Source organism: Fundulus heteroclitus, chromosome 12 (genome assembly GCF_011125445.2).
Source record: "Fundulus heteroclitus isolate FHET01 chromosome 12, MU-UCD_Fhet_4.1, whole genome shotgun sequence".
In the NCBI taxonomy this organism is placed as follows: Eukaryota; Metazoa; Chordata; class Actinopteri; order Cyprinodontiformes; family Fundulidae; genus Fundulus; species Fundulus heteroclitus.
In genome coordinates this window covers 46,479,335-46,498,412 of record NC_046372.1, presented here as the reverse complement: position 1 = coordinate 46,498,412, position 19,078 = coordinate 46,479,335, and the positions used below count along the sequence as shown (strand labels likewise).

At 43.5% G+C, this 19,078-nt stretch overlaps 1 protein-coding gene across 1 annotated transcript in view; it reads left to right on the top strand.

The window, feature by feature from the left end:
* The window catches only part of olfml2a (olfactomedin-like 2A), a 38,955-nt gene extending 20,540 nt beyond the window's left edge, over window positions 1–18,415 (top strand). The window contains exons 6-8 of the mRNA XM_012850038.3: window positions 6,617–6,928; window positions 7,137–7,322; window positions 17,209–18,415. Coding sequence (XP_012705492.2) covers window positions 6,617–6,928; window positions 7,137–7,322; window positions 17,209–17,813 — 1,103 coding nt within the window. The 3' untranslated portion in view covers window positions 17,814–18,415. The remainder of the gene's footprint in view (window positions 1–6,616; window positions 6,929–7,136; window positions 7,323–17,208) is intronic.
* The last annotated feature ends 663 nt before the right edge of the window (window positions 18,416–19,078 follow it).

The window sequence follows — 19,078 nt, the reverse complement described above, 5'->3', positions numbered from 1 at the left end:
TTTCACAGGGTACATGCATAGTGCTGTCAGAAGCTATGTTCTGCCATCTATATGAACCTGACAGAACCCAGCCACCCTTGTCAAATCTCCACACCTGTTCCTTTTGCTGCAAACAGGATGCAGTGACCCTTAAATCATCCAGAAGGGGCAGATACGACTCCAGGCTTTCCTGCCTTTCATCATATGAAATCAAAAATATGTTAAATAGCTAAAAGGTTGTGACTGTAACTATGGAGCTGCTGAAAAATATTGTTTTGCTTTATTTCTGCCTATTTTTGTTTGCCTTCTCATTTTAAAAAACTTTCCTGTGTGTCCTCTTATTTCCACCCAGTGTCAACCCTTTTTTTTTTTGAATGACCTAGCTGTCACACACTTCCTATTACTCACAAGCATAAAGCCTCATCAGTTCATTTTCCAAGTTCTTCTGCCTTTCCACATGATTAATTTCCCTGTCTCTTATAGTTCTCATCTCTCTAGATTAGGTTTTATTTTGTGTTCATCTAGCTGTATACAAAATAAATGCTGTTAAATAAATATTTTCTCCATAGTCAGGATCAGGGCTACATTAGAGGATTGCAAAGCCTTTATACTGGGTCAAATAGTTTCCTCTCAGAATCAGTGGGAGGGACACATTATAGACCAGACTGAAGTGTCCACAAGCCAAATGTCATCGTGTTCTAGGAAACCCAATGCATCACCAAACACTCTCTCTTTTTTCCTCATGTCAACACAGAGCAGTTGCCAATATGCCTGACTGCAACCTTTTCTAGAGCCTAACATAAGCAATGGAGAAAAATGGAATAATGAAACAGCAAAACAAAAACAGATATTTTATACCATTCAAATTGTTTAGCTTTTAAAATAGATCTTATTCACCATACAGACCAAATTATTCCTGATCCGAATAATTTCTATGAGGGGAGGCCTTTTGTTTAGAATTATAAACAGTCTATAAACATATTAATATTGCAGTTTTAATCTTTGTGCGCTAATACCAAAATGGCTATGGATTCAGGCAGTGTGTACCAAAACACAAGCAACGGCTCCAGCATTGTTTGCCTTGTTAACATAGGTGCATGTTCAAAGTACTTGCTTTCCGGACATTTTATTTATTTATTTATTATTTGCCTTCAGTTATAAACAACATATGTGCAAGATGAACAAGATTTTAAGACATTGTTACAAGGAAGCACGATAAAAAAAATGGAAGGCTAAACCGTACACTGGCCAAACTGAGAAGGAAACAATGGCTAGAGTTACACAATATGTTGAATCACATTTATCAGCATTAATGTCTGCTATCGCAAAAGGCAACTAAGATGCAAGATTTGCTAGAATATTCTGTTTCAAGGGCCATGCCTGCAAGTTCTGCATTGCCAGTAACATAGTAGGCCCGAGGTCAGTCCTTGTGGTCAGGATGCTAAAGAACTGAAAGAGTGGTGGGGACATGATGATGATGATGATGAAGGAAAAGATAGAAAGGAGTCAGGAAAATATTGGAGAAACATAATATATCCCAATATCACAATGTTCACTTTAAGTACATGTTGTCCTGACATCATTCAACCGTAATATGGGTTTTTTCATTTCATCCTAAAAAAAAAACAATACAAAAAATAAAACTACCATGTATCAGTACAAAAATGTGTCCTGAATGTGAGAAATTAAAATAAAAAAATGTGTATTCCTTTTATATTTCGGTACTTTCTTTTGAAGTTGCCTTTCTTACAACACACCATGTGGTTTTAGAGACAATATCATTGTATTGGTGCTTTTCATTTTTTAACATATTTGCAATAGACAAAGAATTTTTTTCTGCATTTGCAATTTAATAGAAAGTAGTCATGCAACTAGAATGCTGGACATATTGTATAAATCAAGCAAAAAAAATGACTCAATTATAAATACTTACAGTGCTTCATTACAATATCAATCTTGATTTAAGAGTCTTTGATCTGTGCTAACAACATGTATTTCCAAAATGTTCTTTGCGTGTGTTTTACTGGACACAGAGAGCTGTCCCATCCATCAACAATTAGATGATATTATCTTTTATATAAGCTCCATATGCTGCCAGCCAAAAGATGTCGGTTAGAGTTAGGGGCTGGTCAGGGACTTTATGGCCTTTAGACCTCAATACCGTTTTAACAAATCAGATTTAACAAGACCCATAAAACACACTGATCTCTGCTGTGTATGTTTGGTCCCTGCATTCACATTCATGCTGCTGCTAATCCTTGAAACAATTTAGACTTCAATGAAAGACATTCTGAAACCAGAAACACTTAATTGTTTGAAGTCTTTCTAGAAGATGGCTTCTTGCTGTCATCAGGTCCATGTGGTCTCAGCATGCGTGTCAAGAAGATATTGTGCCGTAATTTCCTCACACATCTGTCAGGCAGCTTGGAATGCAGCTGTTTCAGGACCAGATGAAGGCTGCCGATGGTGCAGACTGTTCAGGTTTTACCAGAGGACATGGCAACCGAGACCTGAGTAAACCGTTAAACCACGTAACATTTGAATAATTCTTCCACAAGAAGAACTCGGGTCTGAAAGCTGTCAGTAAAATTGATCGTAAACCTTAGTTGACGTTTAGGTAATCAAAGGCTTTTGGTGGCTTTATTCTGTTTCATTTGCGCTCTTATAGTCGTCCTGTTTCCAACTACTGTGTGTGCAGTAAAAAAAACCTGGAGGTTCTCGTTCTAAGGATCCTAGGTGAATAAAATGACCTGGGCAATTGTGACGTAGATATCTATGAAAGCAAATTTGTTTCAATATTATTGCAAGCAAAATGTGTTTCAAAAATGGAACTTTGAAAAACTTTGTAATCAAAAGCATGTATTGAGAGTCATTTACAATCTCTATGCAAAAGTTCAGCCTACAGTTTTTGGGGTTTGCCATTTTTTCTGATTTTATTTTCCTGTCTCTGCACTTCCGGGGGCAGGGATTCCTCTGAAGGGTGGAGCAAAGACGCATTTCTTGTGAACAGAGAAATTGCCCGTAATAGAAGATGGAAGATGGCGCCGGTGTTTGAGGCTTACCGTCTGACTCTCCTCCTGTTTTCCTTTGTCTGATGTCCGCTTTTAAATTTATTACAAGTGTAAACTCTCTGATTGTGCATGACCGCCAAACATTGCTGGACATTGGTGCCTCGACTGGAAATATGTTACCGAGGACCTATACTACAGACAAAACTTCAACCCTGGTGTTGGGCATTCCAGCTCACCTTTGTCGTTTCTGGACTCTACCTTTCCGATGGAAGCGAGCGCGCCTTTCCTGCCTTTCTTGCCTTTCCTGCCTTTCCTGTGTATTGGATCTTGTGGATGCCTGTCTGGTACCCGTCAGTGGAACCCAGGATGAAGTATTCCAGTCCCGTGGTCCCTGCGCTTCTCGGCCCTGTAGACGCCGGGTGAATCATAGCAACCTGCGCCCTCTCTGCCGGGAGTCCCGGACACTAGCTGATGACATAGATCCTCCGATTTCTGCCAGGATCGGTTTGATAAAGCCAGGTCGCTGGCAAATAAAGCTTTCGGAATTAGGGATTTCTTTTCCTCTGAAGGATTAGATGTTTTATTTATAACAGAATCATGGATAAGTGGTTTGGGTAACTCTAGCATTTTTAATGAACTTGTACCGGGGAACTGCGGCTATTTTAATTCTCCAAGGATGTCGGGCTCCAGTGGAGGAATAGTGACTGTTTTTAAAAGTTGTTTTACTTGCAAGCAGTTGCCTCTACCCTCCTATAGTAGCTTTGAGCTTAGCCTATTCGAACTTGGCAGCTCTCACACTGTGTTGTGTGCCGCAGTCTATCGACCACCAAAGTACAACAAAAAACTTTATAAGTGACTTTTCTGATTTCTTGGCTGATATCATGCCAAAATATGACTGAGTTCTCATTGTTGGTGATTTTAATATTCATGTCTGTTGTCCGACTTCACCTATGGCTCAGTCATTTACTAATGTTATTGATTCTTTTAATTGTGTGCAGTCTGTGAATCGTGCTACTCATGAGCATGGTCACACTCTTGATTTGGTTTTATCTTATGGTCTATCAGTTTTTAATTTAGAAATTGGTGACTCGTTGTTTTCAGACCATATGCCTGTTTTATTTGAGATAACGCTGTCCTGTGCAAAAGCTAAAACACGCGCTGCAGCTCGGCTCTGTCGTGTTTTTAACCCTACTGCTGGTCAGTTTTCTTCTGTTTTTAATCAGAACTGTACCATCCCAGAGGCTGTGGGAAATAATAATAAAATAATAATAATAATACATTTAATTTATACTGCACTTTCCATCAAAAGGTCTCCAAGTGCTACAGGTAAAAAAGAAAAAAGCATAAAAAGTTAAAAAAGCTATTTTAGAAGAGCAAAAGAACCAAAAGCCTTGCTTAATAGAAATGTTTTAAGGCCTTTTTTAAACACTCAGTGGATTGAGGTGCCCTCAAGGTGTCAGGGAGGGCATTCCACAGATGAAATAACACGGAGGAACTCAGCAACTGGTTTTATTCTACCAGTAAAGCAGCCCTGGATTTGGTGGCACTACTAAAAATTTAACTTTCAAAAATCCAAGCGTGAACCCTGGTTAAATGAGGTCACTCGGGCTTCCAGGACAGACTGTCGCAGAGCAGAATGCAAATGGAGAAAGGACAAATTACAGGTGTCTCTCTAAATATTAAAGGAATGTTGGCGCCGTTATCAAAGAATTGTAAAAGGCACCCAAAGAAAGCACCTGTCGGGTTTGATTGTATCAAAAAAGTCATAATCCTGCTATCTTATTTAAAATGATTAACTCAGTTCTAAATTATTCACATAGTGGCTTTATGGAGACCTCACCTACTGCATGTGAAAGCTTTTTACACTTTTTTGATGAGAAAGTCGCTTCTATTAGGGCCCAGATCATCCCCTCTGCTTATGACCCTTCAGTTGTGGTGCCTTGTTCTGCTGTTTTCCACAGCTTTGAATGTGTGAACTTGCAATCATCGCAGGAGGTGGTTAGTTACTTAAGGCCAACCGGTTCTCCGGATGAAGTTATTCCACCCCAATTATTTAAGCACGTTTTTTCTACTATAGGTCCTTCTGTCCTTGCTCTTGTAAATAGTAGCTTGTCCTCAGGTGTTGTTCCTAAAACTCTGAGACATGCAGTTCTGAAGCCAATTTTGGATCCTACTGTTCTGGCAAATTATCGACCTATCTCTAAATTGCCTTTTATTTTTTTTAATTCTTGAGAAGGTAGTCTACAATCAGCTAATGGCTTATCTTAATGAACATAATATATTAGAGTTTTTTCAGTCCGGTTTTAAACCATTTCATAGCACAGAGTCAGCTCTTTTAAAAGTTTTTAATGATATACTTTTAGCAACTGATTCTGGTAACTTTGTTGTTTTGGTGCTGTTGGATTTATCCCCTGCTTTTGATACAGTTGATCATGACATTTTACTTTCCCGTTTGGAACAGTGGGTGGGCATCGGTCACATAGCTCTGGATTGGTTTAAATCTTATTTGGCTAAGCGTACTTTTTGTGTCTGTCTTGATGTCCATAGGTCCCCCTCTGCTCCCCTGTCGCGTGGTGTCCCTCAGGGCTCAGTTCTAGGCCCGCTTCTTCTCTTGTTGTACCTTCTTCCTCTCGGCTCTATTTTTAGAAAATATGGGATTTCTTTTCATTGCTATGCAGATGACACACAGATATATTTACCGCTAAAGAACGTAGACTCCACCTCTCTTCGGTCTCTGTTTTTATGTCTGGTAGATGTGAAGGCCTGCGTGGCCCTAAATTTTTTGATACATAATGAAGACAAGACAAAGGTTGTGCTTTTTGGCAGATCCACTGTTGATTCCCTGTCCAGTCTTGGCTCTTTGGCCCAGTATGTTAAGTCGGTTTTTACTAATTTAGGGGTTAAGATGGATGATAGTCTTAACATGGAAGCACACATCAGAGCAGTTATAAAATCCAGCTTTTTCCACTTAAAGCAGCTTGCCAAAGTAAAACCTATTCCTTCCAGACAGCACTACGAAACAGTGATCCATGCATTTGTGACCACATGGCTGGATTACTGTAACTCCCTTTATATAGGAATCAGTAATTTATATATTTCCCAGCTTCAGAGGGTAAAAAATGCTGCTGCACGTCTTTTAACAGGTACATGAAAATTTGACCACATTTCCCCTATTTTAGCTTCCTTACATTGGTTGTACATTATTTTATAACTGCATTGTATTTTATGATTGCGTACAGCAATTTGGTCCTATCAGTGTACAAAGTGCTTCATAAATAAAGTTGGTATGGTATGGTATTTCTTGGTCAGCAGGGGCATTAGCAATTGCATTGCTTTTGATCATTGCGCCACAAGTGCGCATGTTTGTTTTGGTTGGTATGAACACAAACTGGAAGGCATTTCTATTGCCTAAAGAGAAGATTGGGGCCCCTTCTCAAAATGCGTACTTGTCTGTACTTAAGTATCGAGAAAGGGCCCAGTTTCTCTTCAGCCTCAGCACCCATCATCCTGCCGTTGGCCATTAGAAATGCTTCTCAGTTTGTGTCCATGCTGACCAATTGAAACCTTGTTGCATTTATTGTTTCTCTTGTCCTGATTCCCTTTTTTTATCTGCTTCCTCTTCTCAGACCACTCTGTGAAAACACACCCAGTCCATCATCTGACAGAAAACGAGTCTGAGGATGGAGGGGCTGAAACCATCCTAGAACCTGTGGAGGCAACTGTGACTGAGCTCTTCGATACTACTCTAGCTCCCATTGCTACTACTACCACTACTACCACTGCTACTACCACTACTACCAGCACCACGACTTCCACCAGCTCAGAGCCCACTACTACCACTACCCAAAGTATGCCCCTGTCTGAAAGACCAGCTCCTACCATTGTTCTGGTACTGGACAACTCCAACAACAACAGTCGCCCCAGTCTCCACAGAGCAGGTATGTGTTGAACTTTCTGCTGTCAGGAAGATCGGTATTTTGCTGCATGCTATCAGTACAGTGAGATTTGCCAACTGAGCAGCAGCATAGTGTGCAGCCTTGTGCAGCAAAGGCATGTACAAGCATGGAATCAGTTTAAGATCATGTTCATGCAGGTCAACCTTTTCTAAAACATGCAATTTGAATTTTTTGTCACTGTTACTTTTAGGGAAGATCCTCAACTGTGAAGGGACTTTGGCATCCATTGAGCAACCGGAGAAACAACACAGTTATGGGCGCAATGAGGGAGCCTGGATGAAGGATCCTTTGGCTAAGGACTCCAAAATCTACGTGACGAATTACTACTACGGTAACAACCTTGTGGAGTTCCGTAACCTGGACAACTTCAAACAAGGTTTGAATCATTCAGGTCTTTTTTTAAAAAAAAAACCATAACATTCCTCTACAAAATGTAGATTACTCCTGTGTTTGGACTTCAAGCCTTCTCCTTGAATCCCGTATTGCACACCATCAAGCCTATGCTAAGATTTAAGCCTATGCTAAGATTTAAAGTTTATGGATCTGTCCATGCTGTACTTTAATATTGCTTCAAACTACCAGCGACTCATCACCCTGTCTCATGTGGATTTTTATAAAGTTGTTTAACTGCAAGAAGTTGATTTTTGGAAGCACACTCCTCTTGTTATAATCTCTGAGTTTGTCAGCGTTATTATGCACCTGTCCCTAAAGGAACTTAATACATAAATTCAACCAAAGAATGAGTGGGTGGGCTGCATCCCACCATTGTTGACAAAGTAGGGAAACCATCCACAAAGACTAATTAAGTTATCACAGTACAGTGTGTAAGTTGTTACATACTGGAGCTGCTCTTTATGCATGTTAACACAGTTTTAATTGTGTCAGCTTGAAGGGCTTTTAAGCATGAATGCCCAGTTTGAGGTAATTTCAAAGTGTCTTAATTAGATTTAAACTAGGACTTTGACTAGGCCAGCAGAAAACCTTATGGTGTATTTATGCCTGCCACTTTAGACCAGAGTTGCTTCAGAGTTGATTTGAGGTTTGTTATTGGAGAAACAGCATATCTTCATCAGGGGCATAGTGTTGAAGTTTATGTAGTCTGTGACGTATTCTGTGATGCTGTCAATGTCCTCTCCTTGAGGATCACAGAGCCCTTTCCACACAGAGGAGCTGAAAAAGTCCCTCAAAGCTTCTTCAGTTTCCACAGCCCTGCCTGTGCAAATGCTCAGTTATGCAGCAACCACAAACAAGCTTAAATCTGAGGCAATCAGACTCTCACTCAGTTTTTCTCAAAATGTTTGACACCTATCCAGGAGTCTTTCTCAATTCTGTTACAGTGTGGAGGATCATACAAAGGTCGTAGGGGTGTTCTGTGTGCATCGTGTCGAACGAAAACAAATTTAGAGTTCTCTAAGTTCTCAGGAACAAAGGACCGGGGCAAACAATGGTGAACAGGGGTGGGAACATGAAAGGAGTCTCCCTGAGGGAAAAAACGTTGCCCAAGTGGACTGAACTGTGGCGCAGGGGAATCAGGTAAAAACGCCCCAGGGACACGCAGGGGCTGACCGAAAACCAGTTCAGCTGTGGAAGCACCAAGGTCCTCTTTAACGGCTGAACGCAAACCGAGCATGACCCATGGAAGGCGGTCAACCCAGTTTCCATCAGTTAAAGAAGCACGGAGCGCAGCTTTCAAAGACCTGTGGAACCGCTCACACAACCCATTAGCCTGCGGATTGTACGCAGTGGTGCGGTGGATCTTGATCCCCAGACCATCAGCCATGGCAGACCAAAGCTCTGAAATGAACTGTGGGCCTCTGTCAGAGGTAATGTCAGAGGGGGGGCCAAAACGTGCAACCCAGTTGGACAGGAAAGCCCGGGCCACTGCTGCTGACGTTGTAGATGACAGCGGAACCACTTCCGGCCACCGGGTTGTACGATCGATCATGGTCAGGAGATGTGTGAAACCCTGTGATGGGGGAAGGGGACCCACAAGGTCTACATGCACATGATCAAACCGCTTGTCAGGGATGGGAAACGGTTCCAAAGGTGCTTTAGTGTGCCTCTGGACCTTAGCACGCTGGCACTGAACACAGGCTGCAGCCCATTCTCTAACCGTTTTGCGCAGTCCAGTCCAAACGAATTTAGAACTGACCAGTTTGACGGAGGCCCTAATGCCGGGATGCGAGAGGGAGTGTAACGTGTCAAAAACCCGGCGGCGCCACGAAACAGGAACCAGAGGGCGGGGACAGCCAGTAGAAACATCACAGATCAGAGGAGGACCACCTTCCTGCATCTGTCTTTCCTCCAGCTGGAGGCCCGTGGACCCAGTCTGTAGCGCAAGGATGTCTGCATCACTGCGCTGGTCTGCAGCCATAGCAGAAAAATCGATACCTACATAAACTGGGCAGATCAGCGCACGAGACAGACAGTCAGCCACTAAGTTGGACTTGCCAGCAACATGCTGAATGTCAGTCGTGAATTCGGAAATGGCGGCAAGGTGGCGTTGCTGTCGTGCGGACCAGGGGTCGGATGTTTTGGACATGGCAAAGATGAGGGGCTTGTGGTCCACAAAGGCAGTAAATGAGCGGCCCTCCAGGAAATATCTAAAATGGCGTGTAGCCAGGTAGAGAGCAAGCAACTCTCTATCAAAAACGCTGTATTTCCGTTCATTGTCCCGCAAAGTACGGCTGAAAAAGGCAAGTGGCTGCCAAACACCAGAGACACGCTGCTCTAAAACCGCCCCCACAGCCACGTCAGATGCATCAGTTGTCAGAGCGATCTGAGCTGACTGGGAAGGGTGGGCCAGAAGAGCAGCGTCGGCCAAAGCAGACTTAGCGCCACCAAACGCCTGGAGGCGTTCAGGGACCCAGTCGATGCTGTCGGTGGCTTTTCGTTGTTTGAGCGCACCGTAAAGCGGCTGCAGAAGTTGTGCTGCATTGGGGATAAAGCGGTTGTAAAAATTAACCATCCCCAAGAACTCCTGCAGGGCTTTAACCGTCTGGGGGCGGGGAAAATCGGCCACCGCCTGAACTTTCTGTGGCAATGGGACCGCACCACTGGCAGAAATGCGGTGGCCCAAAAAATCCATGACCGGCAACCCAAATTGGCATTTTGCGGGGTTGACAATCAGGCCATGTGCCGCCAAACGTTGAAAAACCTGACGTAGGTGGGACATGTGCTGTTCGGCCGAGCTGCTGGCCACAAGGATGTCGTCCAAATATACAAAAACGAAGGACAACCCACGCAGAACGGAATCCATCAACCGCTGAAATGTTTGAGCTGCACCTTTAAGGCCGAATGGCATGCGTAAAAACTCAAACAGGCCAAACGGAGTGATCACCGCGGTTTTAGGGATGTCCTCAGCTCTCACAGGGACCTGGTGATAACCCCGCACCAAATCCACTTTAGAAAAAATGGATGTCCCGGAGAGATGGGCAGAGAAATCCTGGATGTGGGGGATAGGATAACGGTCATTCTCTGTGACGTTATTTAGACGACGGAAATCCCCACAAGGCCGCCACTGGCCGTCCGACTTGGGCACCATGTGCAACGGTGACGCCCAGGGGCTGTTGGAGCGCTTTACGATCCCTAAACGCTCCATGTTGGCAAACTCCTCCCGCGCAACAGCCAGCTTTGCCGCGTCAAGGCGGCGCGCGCGCGCAAACACTGGAGCGCCGGTTGTGGGGATATAATGCTCTATCCCATGTTTTGTGTCTGTGTTTGAAAAATTGGGGAGAGTCAGAGAGGGAAAATCTGACAATAAACGCTGGAACGCGTCCCCTGAAGCTAAAAGATTAGTGTGTACTAACGGCCCAGCTCCTCGCGTTATACAAGGCAGTGAAGAAAAAGACACAGCGTCAATTAAACGCCGGTTTGCAACGTCCACAAGCAGGCCGTGAGCACAGAGGAAATCAGCCCCTATGATGGGGACAGAGCTCGCAGCTACTACAAAGTTCCACTGGAAGTCACGTCCATTGAAACAGACAGTCACCAACCTTTCTCCGAATGTTCTGATGGGAGAACCGTTAGCGGCGGTCAGCTGGGGACCGCAGCCCTCAGCAAGCCTGTCGGAGCCCGCCGGGGGAACGAGGCTCTTCTGCGAACCCGAATCCACCAGAAAATGTCTCCCCGATCGCGAATCCTCAATAAAGAGCAACCTCTCCTTATCGCCGACGGCCGCGGCTGCTAGCAGGCGTCGGCTTGGTCGTTTCCCGGCGGCTTGAAGCTGCAGGGCGGGAGGCAGCGCCGCGCCCTGACGCCGAAGCGCTGATGGTAGAAACAAAGAGCCGGCTTCTGGCGTTTCCTGGTGGCGATCGCTGCCATCACCGATGGCTGATCGACCGCTGAAGACGGCAAAGGCTCAGAAAAAGCTGCCGCAGGTTCCTTGGCCAGCGACTGGACCGTGAAGGTCCTGGAAGCCAGGAGGATGCGATCAGCTTCCTCAGCCAGCGAGCGGTAATCCTTCTCACGCAGCAGGGATGAGTTAGCCAGAGCGATCCGCACCGGAGCCGGGAGTTGTCGCAGGAACAGGTGGATGAAAAGAAATCCGCCTTCGTCGTCACCCAGCAAGGACAGCATACTTTCCATGAGCTCCAAAGCTGAGCCATCTCCTAACCCCGAGAGAGAAAGCAGCTTTTCGGCGCGTTCTGCGTCGGACAGGGAGTAACGGCGGAGAAGCAGGTGTTTGAGCGCGCTGTACTTTCCGTCCGCGGGAGGGTTGCGAAGCAGGGTCATCGCGCGCCTGGTGGATGGTGGATCCAGCGCTGAAACCACATAGTGGTACTTTGTGTCGTCCGATGTGATTCCACGAAGAGCAAACTGTGCTTCGACGTGGAAGAACCATGATTGCGGATCATGTAGCCAGAAATCCGGAATCTTAACGGCCACAGCAAAAGAAGCCGGAGGAGCCGGTGGAGGTCCACCAGAGACAGCGATCGGCTGTGAGGAGCTGGGCAGGCCATCAGATGTGGACATGTTGGCTCACAGGGGTCACCAATGTGGAGGAGTGAAAATGACGACACAAAGGATGTAGGTTTGAACAGCTCTTTACTCGACTCCAACTGAGAGCAACTGTACAGAAAACCATATATATACACCAACGAACAAACATATTTCTCCTCACTACAACTTCTCCACTGAGTGAGAGTGGAGCCCCCTAGTGGTCCGCCACAACAGCAGCGCTCCAACTACAGGTTGCCCAAGTGCTAGACACCAGAACTGACAAAGACTCCTGGATAAGTGTCGAGACTGTCTAGTTGCTTATAATTTAAAGGAGGAAATACACCAGATGCAGCCCAGCACGTAAGTGCATCAAAGCAGCATACACGCCTAAATTAGATTGATGTTCTAATTTTAGACACATATACGCTCTTGTTTGCCAGGCAATGAACATAAATACAACATTGTGTGTCAAAGTTCACTTCCAAAAGTATTCCAAAATAGTAGTTGAGTCTCAGTTCAGCCACAAGCTGGTAGAAGTCACCTTGTTGGTGCCGCAGATTGATGGGATGCAACCATTGCTGCTGAGCTCTCTGCCTTTCACCTCACAACATTTCGTCAACTAGCAGAAGGAAAGACCAAGGTGGACCGTCTACTTGGTGCTCTTTCCATATGGTGAAATGTTGTCTCTGTGCAGAAACATGCAGCTGTGGAGCGTACTTTACATCGTCTGGTGTAAATGTACGCTTTTAAAATTGTGCCCGTAAGCCGTACCGCTTACGTTACGCGCCCTGTGTATTCCCTGCTTAAGCCTGGTTGTGGTCTTCACGGACTATCCCTTCGTTAAGCTTTGGTACGACTGGCTCTCTGTGCAGAAATATGAACCAGGTTGTGGTCTGAACCCCCCATGCCAGGAAGAGGTGATGAGCTGTATGCCTACTTTACGCTGGCATACAATAAGTTCAGTGTTTATTGTTTAATGTGGCAGATAATGACCAAGATCTTGCATTGATGATGGTAAAGCCTCCCCGCTGCGCCCAGAGATTCCCAATGGGGTTGAGGTCTGGACTCTGTGGTGGCCAATCCATGTGTGACAATGATGTCTCATGCTCCTTGAACCACTCTGTCACAGATCGAGCCCGATGAATCCTGGCATTCTCACCTTGGAATATGCCTGTCATCAGGGAAGAAAAAAATGCATTGATGGAATAACGCAGTCATTCAGTATATTCAGGTAGTCAGCTGACCTCATTCTTTGAGCACATACTGTTGCTGAACCTAGACCTGACCAACAGCAGTAACCCCAGATCATAGCACTGCCCCCACAGGCTGGTACAGTAGGCACTAGAGATGATGGGTACATCACTTCCGGCCACATTTTTTCCTGGAAGACAATGGGTCTCCACTATCCTTCCAGTTTTTAATAATGCATTGGACAGTTCTTAACCCAATTTTAGCAGTTTCTGTAATCTTCTTAGATGTTTTCTCTGATTGTTGCATCCCAATGATTTGACCCTTCTGAAACAGATTGACATCTTTTCCATGACCGCGGGATGAGTCGTTCGACATGGTTGTTTAAGAAACTAGAAGCAACTCGTTGCACCAGTTGGGCTTAAATAACTTGTTGCCAGCTGAAACATAATCACCCGTGCAGTAATTATGCAATGGGGGGCTGGTACCTGTTTGCTTAGTTAAATCCAGGTGGCAACTTATTTTGGCCAGGCAGCGTAGTATGGCCTAATTTTAACAGCTAGCAGCTCACTGTCCTTACTGCAGAGCATCTCTTTGTTAGTTAAATGTTACACCAGCTATCACTCAGAAACACAGCCCCACCGACCTCTCTTCTCACCACGCTCCTTGGTTCTGTCAGCCCAGAGTAAATGAGACCCATGTTCATGTGTGTCAGGAGTTAACCCTGGTTCACTTGGCTGGATATTTAGCCTGAATTTTACCCCGATCTTCCCTTCCGACATGAGCCAATATTCGGGATAGCTCATATGGTAATCATAAGATAAATTCCTGCCGTGTGTGATGTGTTAAGAGTGATCTGGTCTGCTCAATAGAACGTTGGGATCGCTCCGACCGCAAATTAGGGATATTCAACATGTTGGATTGTGTTGGCCCGATATCCTAGTATGTGGGGAGTTCCCCGAGGACAAACGAGCACGCAGCCTGTCCAATGTGACATGTAGCAATTCAGTAAGCGAGGTAAGGAAAACCCAGAGAGTGCAGCAACCATAGAGCCCCTAGTTCACGCTGTTTCCGTTCCTTTAACCAATGCCTTTTCTTTTCTCTGTTTTTTTCTCTGTTAAATTTTGCCCACAAACTATCACCATCATTCTTCCTCATTGTCCATGTTCATTTACTCTGACCTCATGTTTAATGTTCGCAAGATTTCCCATCTGACATCTGAATGATCAAACTTGAAAGCTGTTCGTGTGTGGTGTGTTGTTCTTGCCGTCTGACCAAATCTGTTAATCTGTTTTATCTGCATTTTTTTTTTGTCATTACATGTAGTGCCTTTGAGGCTTTGAAAACCGGCTGACTATTTTAAAGTCTTGCCGTGTGAACCAGCCTTTTGCGCAGTTAGCAACATCTCAGTTAGCATCACCAGGGTATTCTCTAAATTAGCCCGTTGATGCCAGGTTAAAGCCTTCAATTCATTCCCTTTGTTGGGAAGGGATCTCACATTTCCCATGTCGATGGGTGGGATAACCTGTCTGTACCTTATCTTCTGTTTACAATACCCAATGCCAGTGCTGGTCCTGCATGTCCAGTTTTTCAGATGGGGAATACTAAGCCAGCAAGGTGTAGCTACCTAAAACTAGCAGCCGATGGTGTAAACAATTGAAGTGTGGCCACTCACGCAGTCTCCGAACATAATTGTTGTAAAACAACAACAACAACAAAAAGAAAAAAAAGGAAAGCAAAATCAAAAAAACTGCAAGGGGGCAAAAGCTTCTTTTACAGCAAAATATGAACAGTTTAAGTATGACAAATCCATCCAATTTCTGGGAAGCATAGTACAGTCAAACTGAATTATTTATTTATAAATGCTTATTTTACCCCCATAGCAGAATGTTAGCTGTTTAACCCCAGATCCACATAGAATAACTCCCTTAGGCCTTGACAGAGCAATGTCATTCTCATTTCATCCCCATCTTTTACCCAATATCTCCTGTGGGATAAACACCAGAGAAATCCAGATTTATGTTTGACTCAATAACAGTTTCAATTACCACTGCAATGTCACCAATATGCAGCATGTTACGTACATTGTATTCCTCCAAAACGAGATTTTTTCAAACTCAAATAGAATATGGGTAAGGTTGGTTTCAAACAGTCACATCCTTCCTATCTTTTGGGAATAATCCAGTTTGAATGGTCTTTGTAATACATACATTTAATCATCACCTTGTTTAAACACATACTTGTTTGCTGCAACAAAATCAATCATGTAATTTATTAAGCTTTGTAAGACCGAGCAGATGTGTGAAATAATTTGTCTTGTTCTATTCAGAGATTCTTTGGGGGAGAAAGTCCACCCTTTCATAATAAACTCAAGAAATGGAATAGATTATTCAGGCGCATGAAGAACAGCTGCACATGTTGAAATTGACTTGTTGATCTATATATCCTTGGACAATGGGTTTACTAAATGCAGTTACATGTGAGGCATCCTGCAGTGTGGTGAGCTCTCAGCTGTGTGCGGATGACTAGGTATCTCTGTGAGGAACCGTGATTCCTGCTGTTTATTGACATGTGCTTTGGCCTTTCCTTTTGAACTTAATCCAGCAGAAGGGGATTAAGAGAGTCAGTTGGCCTCTGGGATGGGGCTAGAGAATGAGTGAGGTTGAGAGTAGGGGGAGGGGGTTCTGCTGCACATTGTTTTTGTTCTTCACAGGCTTCAGTTTATCTACATCAGACTTCCTGAGATTGGAGGGTTAGAATGGGAAATAGGATGTGATTAGAAAATGACACCTATAGTACAAAGTGTGTTAGTTCAGGGGGGAAAATCTTAAACAAACACGATCACTGTTACACAAAGCCTGTGTGCATACAGTCTGGTACTGTGAAAACATTAGCTTAACAGAGGAAGCTTCGTGTTTGCAAAGCATAGTGAGTAAAGCAGAATGTATCTCTTGTCCTGCAATGTCCGTGTGGGCATTATTTCCTTTGAAATAATGAACAACAAACTGAACTGTAATCCGTTTTATTATATGACTGGCTTTAGACCAGACCCATTAATAGCTCTAGGTCCTGTGTTGTGTCTCCATGGATGAGATCAAGGCCTATCAATCTCTTTGCCTAATAACTCAGTATAAACACATTGTGTTTTGCAAATCATACTTTTTTATGATTCATGAAGGTGTTAACAAGTTAACAATTCTCAAATATACTGTAGAATATATATATATATATATATATATATATATATATATATATATACATGCCTCAAACATTGGTGCATCCTCAAAATACCTAATTTGTTCAGCTTCAGGCAAACAGAAGAACATATTTACACAGTTGTTTTGTATTGTTTTTTTGGCAGACGCAACTCCTTACAGAAAAGGCTGAGCGCCAAGCCACACTCATACAAAGTGTACTTGAATTTGATGATTCTGTATAAGTGACTTAGTTTGGATAAAATAACAACTCTATAGACGCCTTCTGTGTTCTATCTGAATTCAATACAAATGTGTAAACTTGTTGGGCTATATGAATAACTTACCTGTAGAGACCCTTTATGTCCAAAGTCTGAATGAGAGGCAGAGGCCACCTGTCTGAATAACCTATTAGTTTATAGCGAAACAGCAGACAAAGGATGAACTTTAAAGCAGTTCAGTTTAGGTTAGGGTTACCCTTCAATAAATCGTCAGTTCATTTAGGTCATTCCTTATTCACCACTTGTTTGGAAATAACCTTTTTGTTTGTTGTAGCCGAGTATGTGTCAATCTTTGATTGGTACATTGTGTTTTTGTTGGCACATCACTTTTGGATCGAGTGTTCATAGTTGAGCACAGGCCCTGCAGTCTCAGGAGATGCATTACGATAAGGGAGGGAGCGTGCCTGGGGCTGGCAAGATGACAACAGAGTGGATGAGAAATATTCTTTCAAAAGTACAGCCTGGTTTTTCTTGGATCAAAATATACCAGTCACCAGAGATAACTTAAATATTGATATTTCAATCATGCGGGCAGATTGCATCAGAGACTATATGATTTTTAGAGCAGAATGTGTTTATCTGCAAATGAGAATTGAGTATTAAGTCATGGGCTGCAATAAATTAGCAAAAGCTAATTTTGTCCCCTTGTTTCTCCTAGGGCGTTGGAGTAACCTTTACAAACTGCCCTATAACTGGATTGGGACTGGCCATGTGGTTTATAATGGAGCTTTCTACTACAACAGAGCCTTCACTAAGAACATCATTAAGTATGATCTGAGGATGCGATATGTGGCAGCCTGGACACTGCTGCATGATGTCGTTTACGAGGATACCACCCCCTGGAAGTGGAGGGGGCACTCGGATATTGATTTTGCAGTGGACGAAAGTGGCCTGTGGGTAATCTACCCATCTCTGGACTATGACTACAACCAGCAAGAGTTAATTATGATTAGTAAACTGGATCCCGGAGACCTGTCCCTGAAAAAGGAAACAACCTACCGAACAGGCCTTAAGCGGAACTCGTATGGAAACTGCTTCATAATCTGTGGTGTCCTGTACGCTGTCAACGTGTACAACCAGAAAGAAGGCGAGGTGAACTATGCCTATGATACCCACACAAATACTGAGGCAGTCCCACGCTTGCCCTTCACCAATGAGTACTCCTTCACCACCCAGATCGACTACAACCCCAAGGATAAGCTTCTGTATGCATGGGACAATGGCAATCAGGTCACATATCAGGTAAACTTTCTTGAGGAGTGAACACAGGTAAACTGTGTCTCTGTAGGTTTGCCAGTATGGCAACCAATTTGAGGATTTTCAGTATTTACCAGCCTTAAAGCGACAATATTGGATTGAGCAGGACAAAAGATGAACCAGCATCAGTCTTTGAACACCAATGCAGGTTATTGTTAAGCTGACCTCAAAGTCACAAACTGTAATGTGTCAACAACAAAAGTCAGGAAACAGCAAAAATCATCTCACAGGTTGAGTTCAAAATTACGGAGAAGAACAAGGATTTCCCCAAATCTTCCAAGGTTTACCTAATGCAGCTTTGGCATCATTTTTTTTTCCCTGAAAGAACTAATTTAAAATCTGTCACTTGATGCAGATCTATTTGGGGGCCTCTGTCAGTCTTTACAGGTTTGCCTGATATGTTTTTTAGCAAACTTTTAAATTAAATATTATAATAATGAAATGAAAACAGTATTATTTTCAACAACTGACTACAACCTCTGGAAGAAAATATCAAATAATTTTTAGGTGACATTTGATCAGTTTTTCTACATTCAATTAAATTTTATTCATATGTCCCAATTCACAACATGTCATCTCAAGGCACTTTAAAAAGTTAGATTCAATCAAATCATACTGACAGATTGGTCAAAAAGTTTTCTCTCTAAGGAAACCCAGCAGGTTGCATGAAGTCTCTACAAGCAGCATTCACTGCTCATGAAAGAGCGTAGAGCCACAGTGGACAGTCGTCTGCATTGTCCATGGCTTTGTAGCAATCTCTCATACTGAACATGCATGCAGCGACAGTGGAGAGGAAAACTCCCCTTTAACAGGGAGGAGAACCTCCAGCAGAACCAGGCTCTGTGTGACCGGTCATCTGCCTCGACCGACTAGGGGTTAGAGAAGGCAGAGCAGAGACACAAAACCACAGAAGCACAATTTGATCCAGGAATCCTTTCTATGTTATATGGTAATAGCGGATGATCTGCCTCCCTGGGATGATGTCACAGCTAACAGAATGCCAGATCAGGTGTACCTACTATGAAGAGAAAAAAGACAGAGAACAAAAATTTAAAAGCTGAAATAACAACAAACAATGCAAAATTGGGGAACAGTAGGAGAACTCAGCAGAGTGAGAAAAATAGACCCTGATGTCCTCCAGCAGCCTATAGCAACATAACTACAGAGATAACTCAGGATAACCTAAGGCACTCTAACTATGTTTTATCAAAAAGGAAAGTTTTAAGCCCAGTCTTAAAAGTAGACAGGGTGTCTGCCTATTGACCAAAACT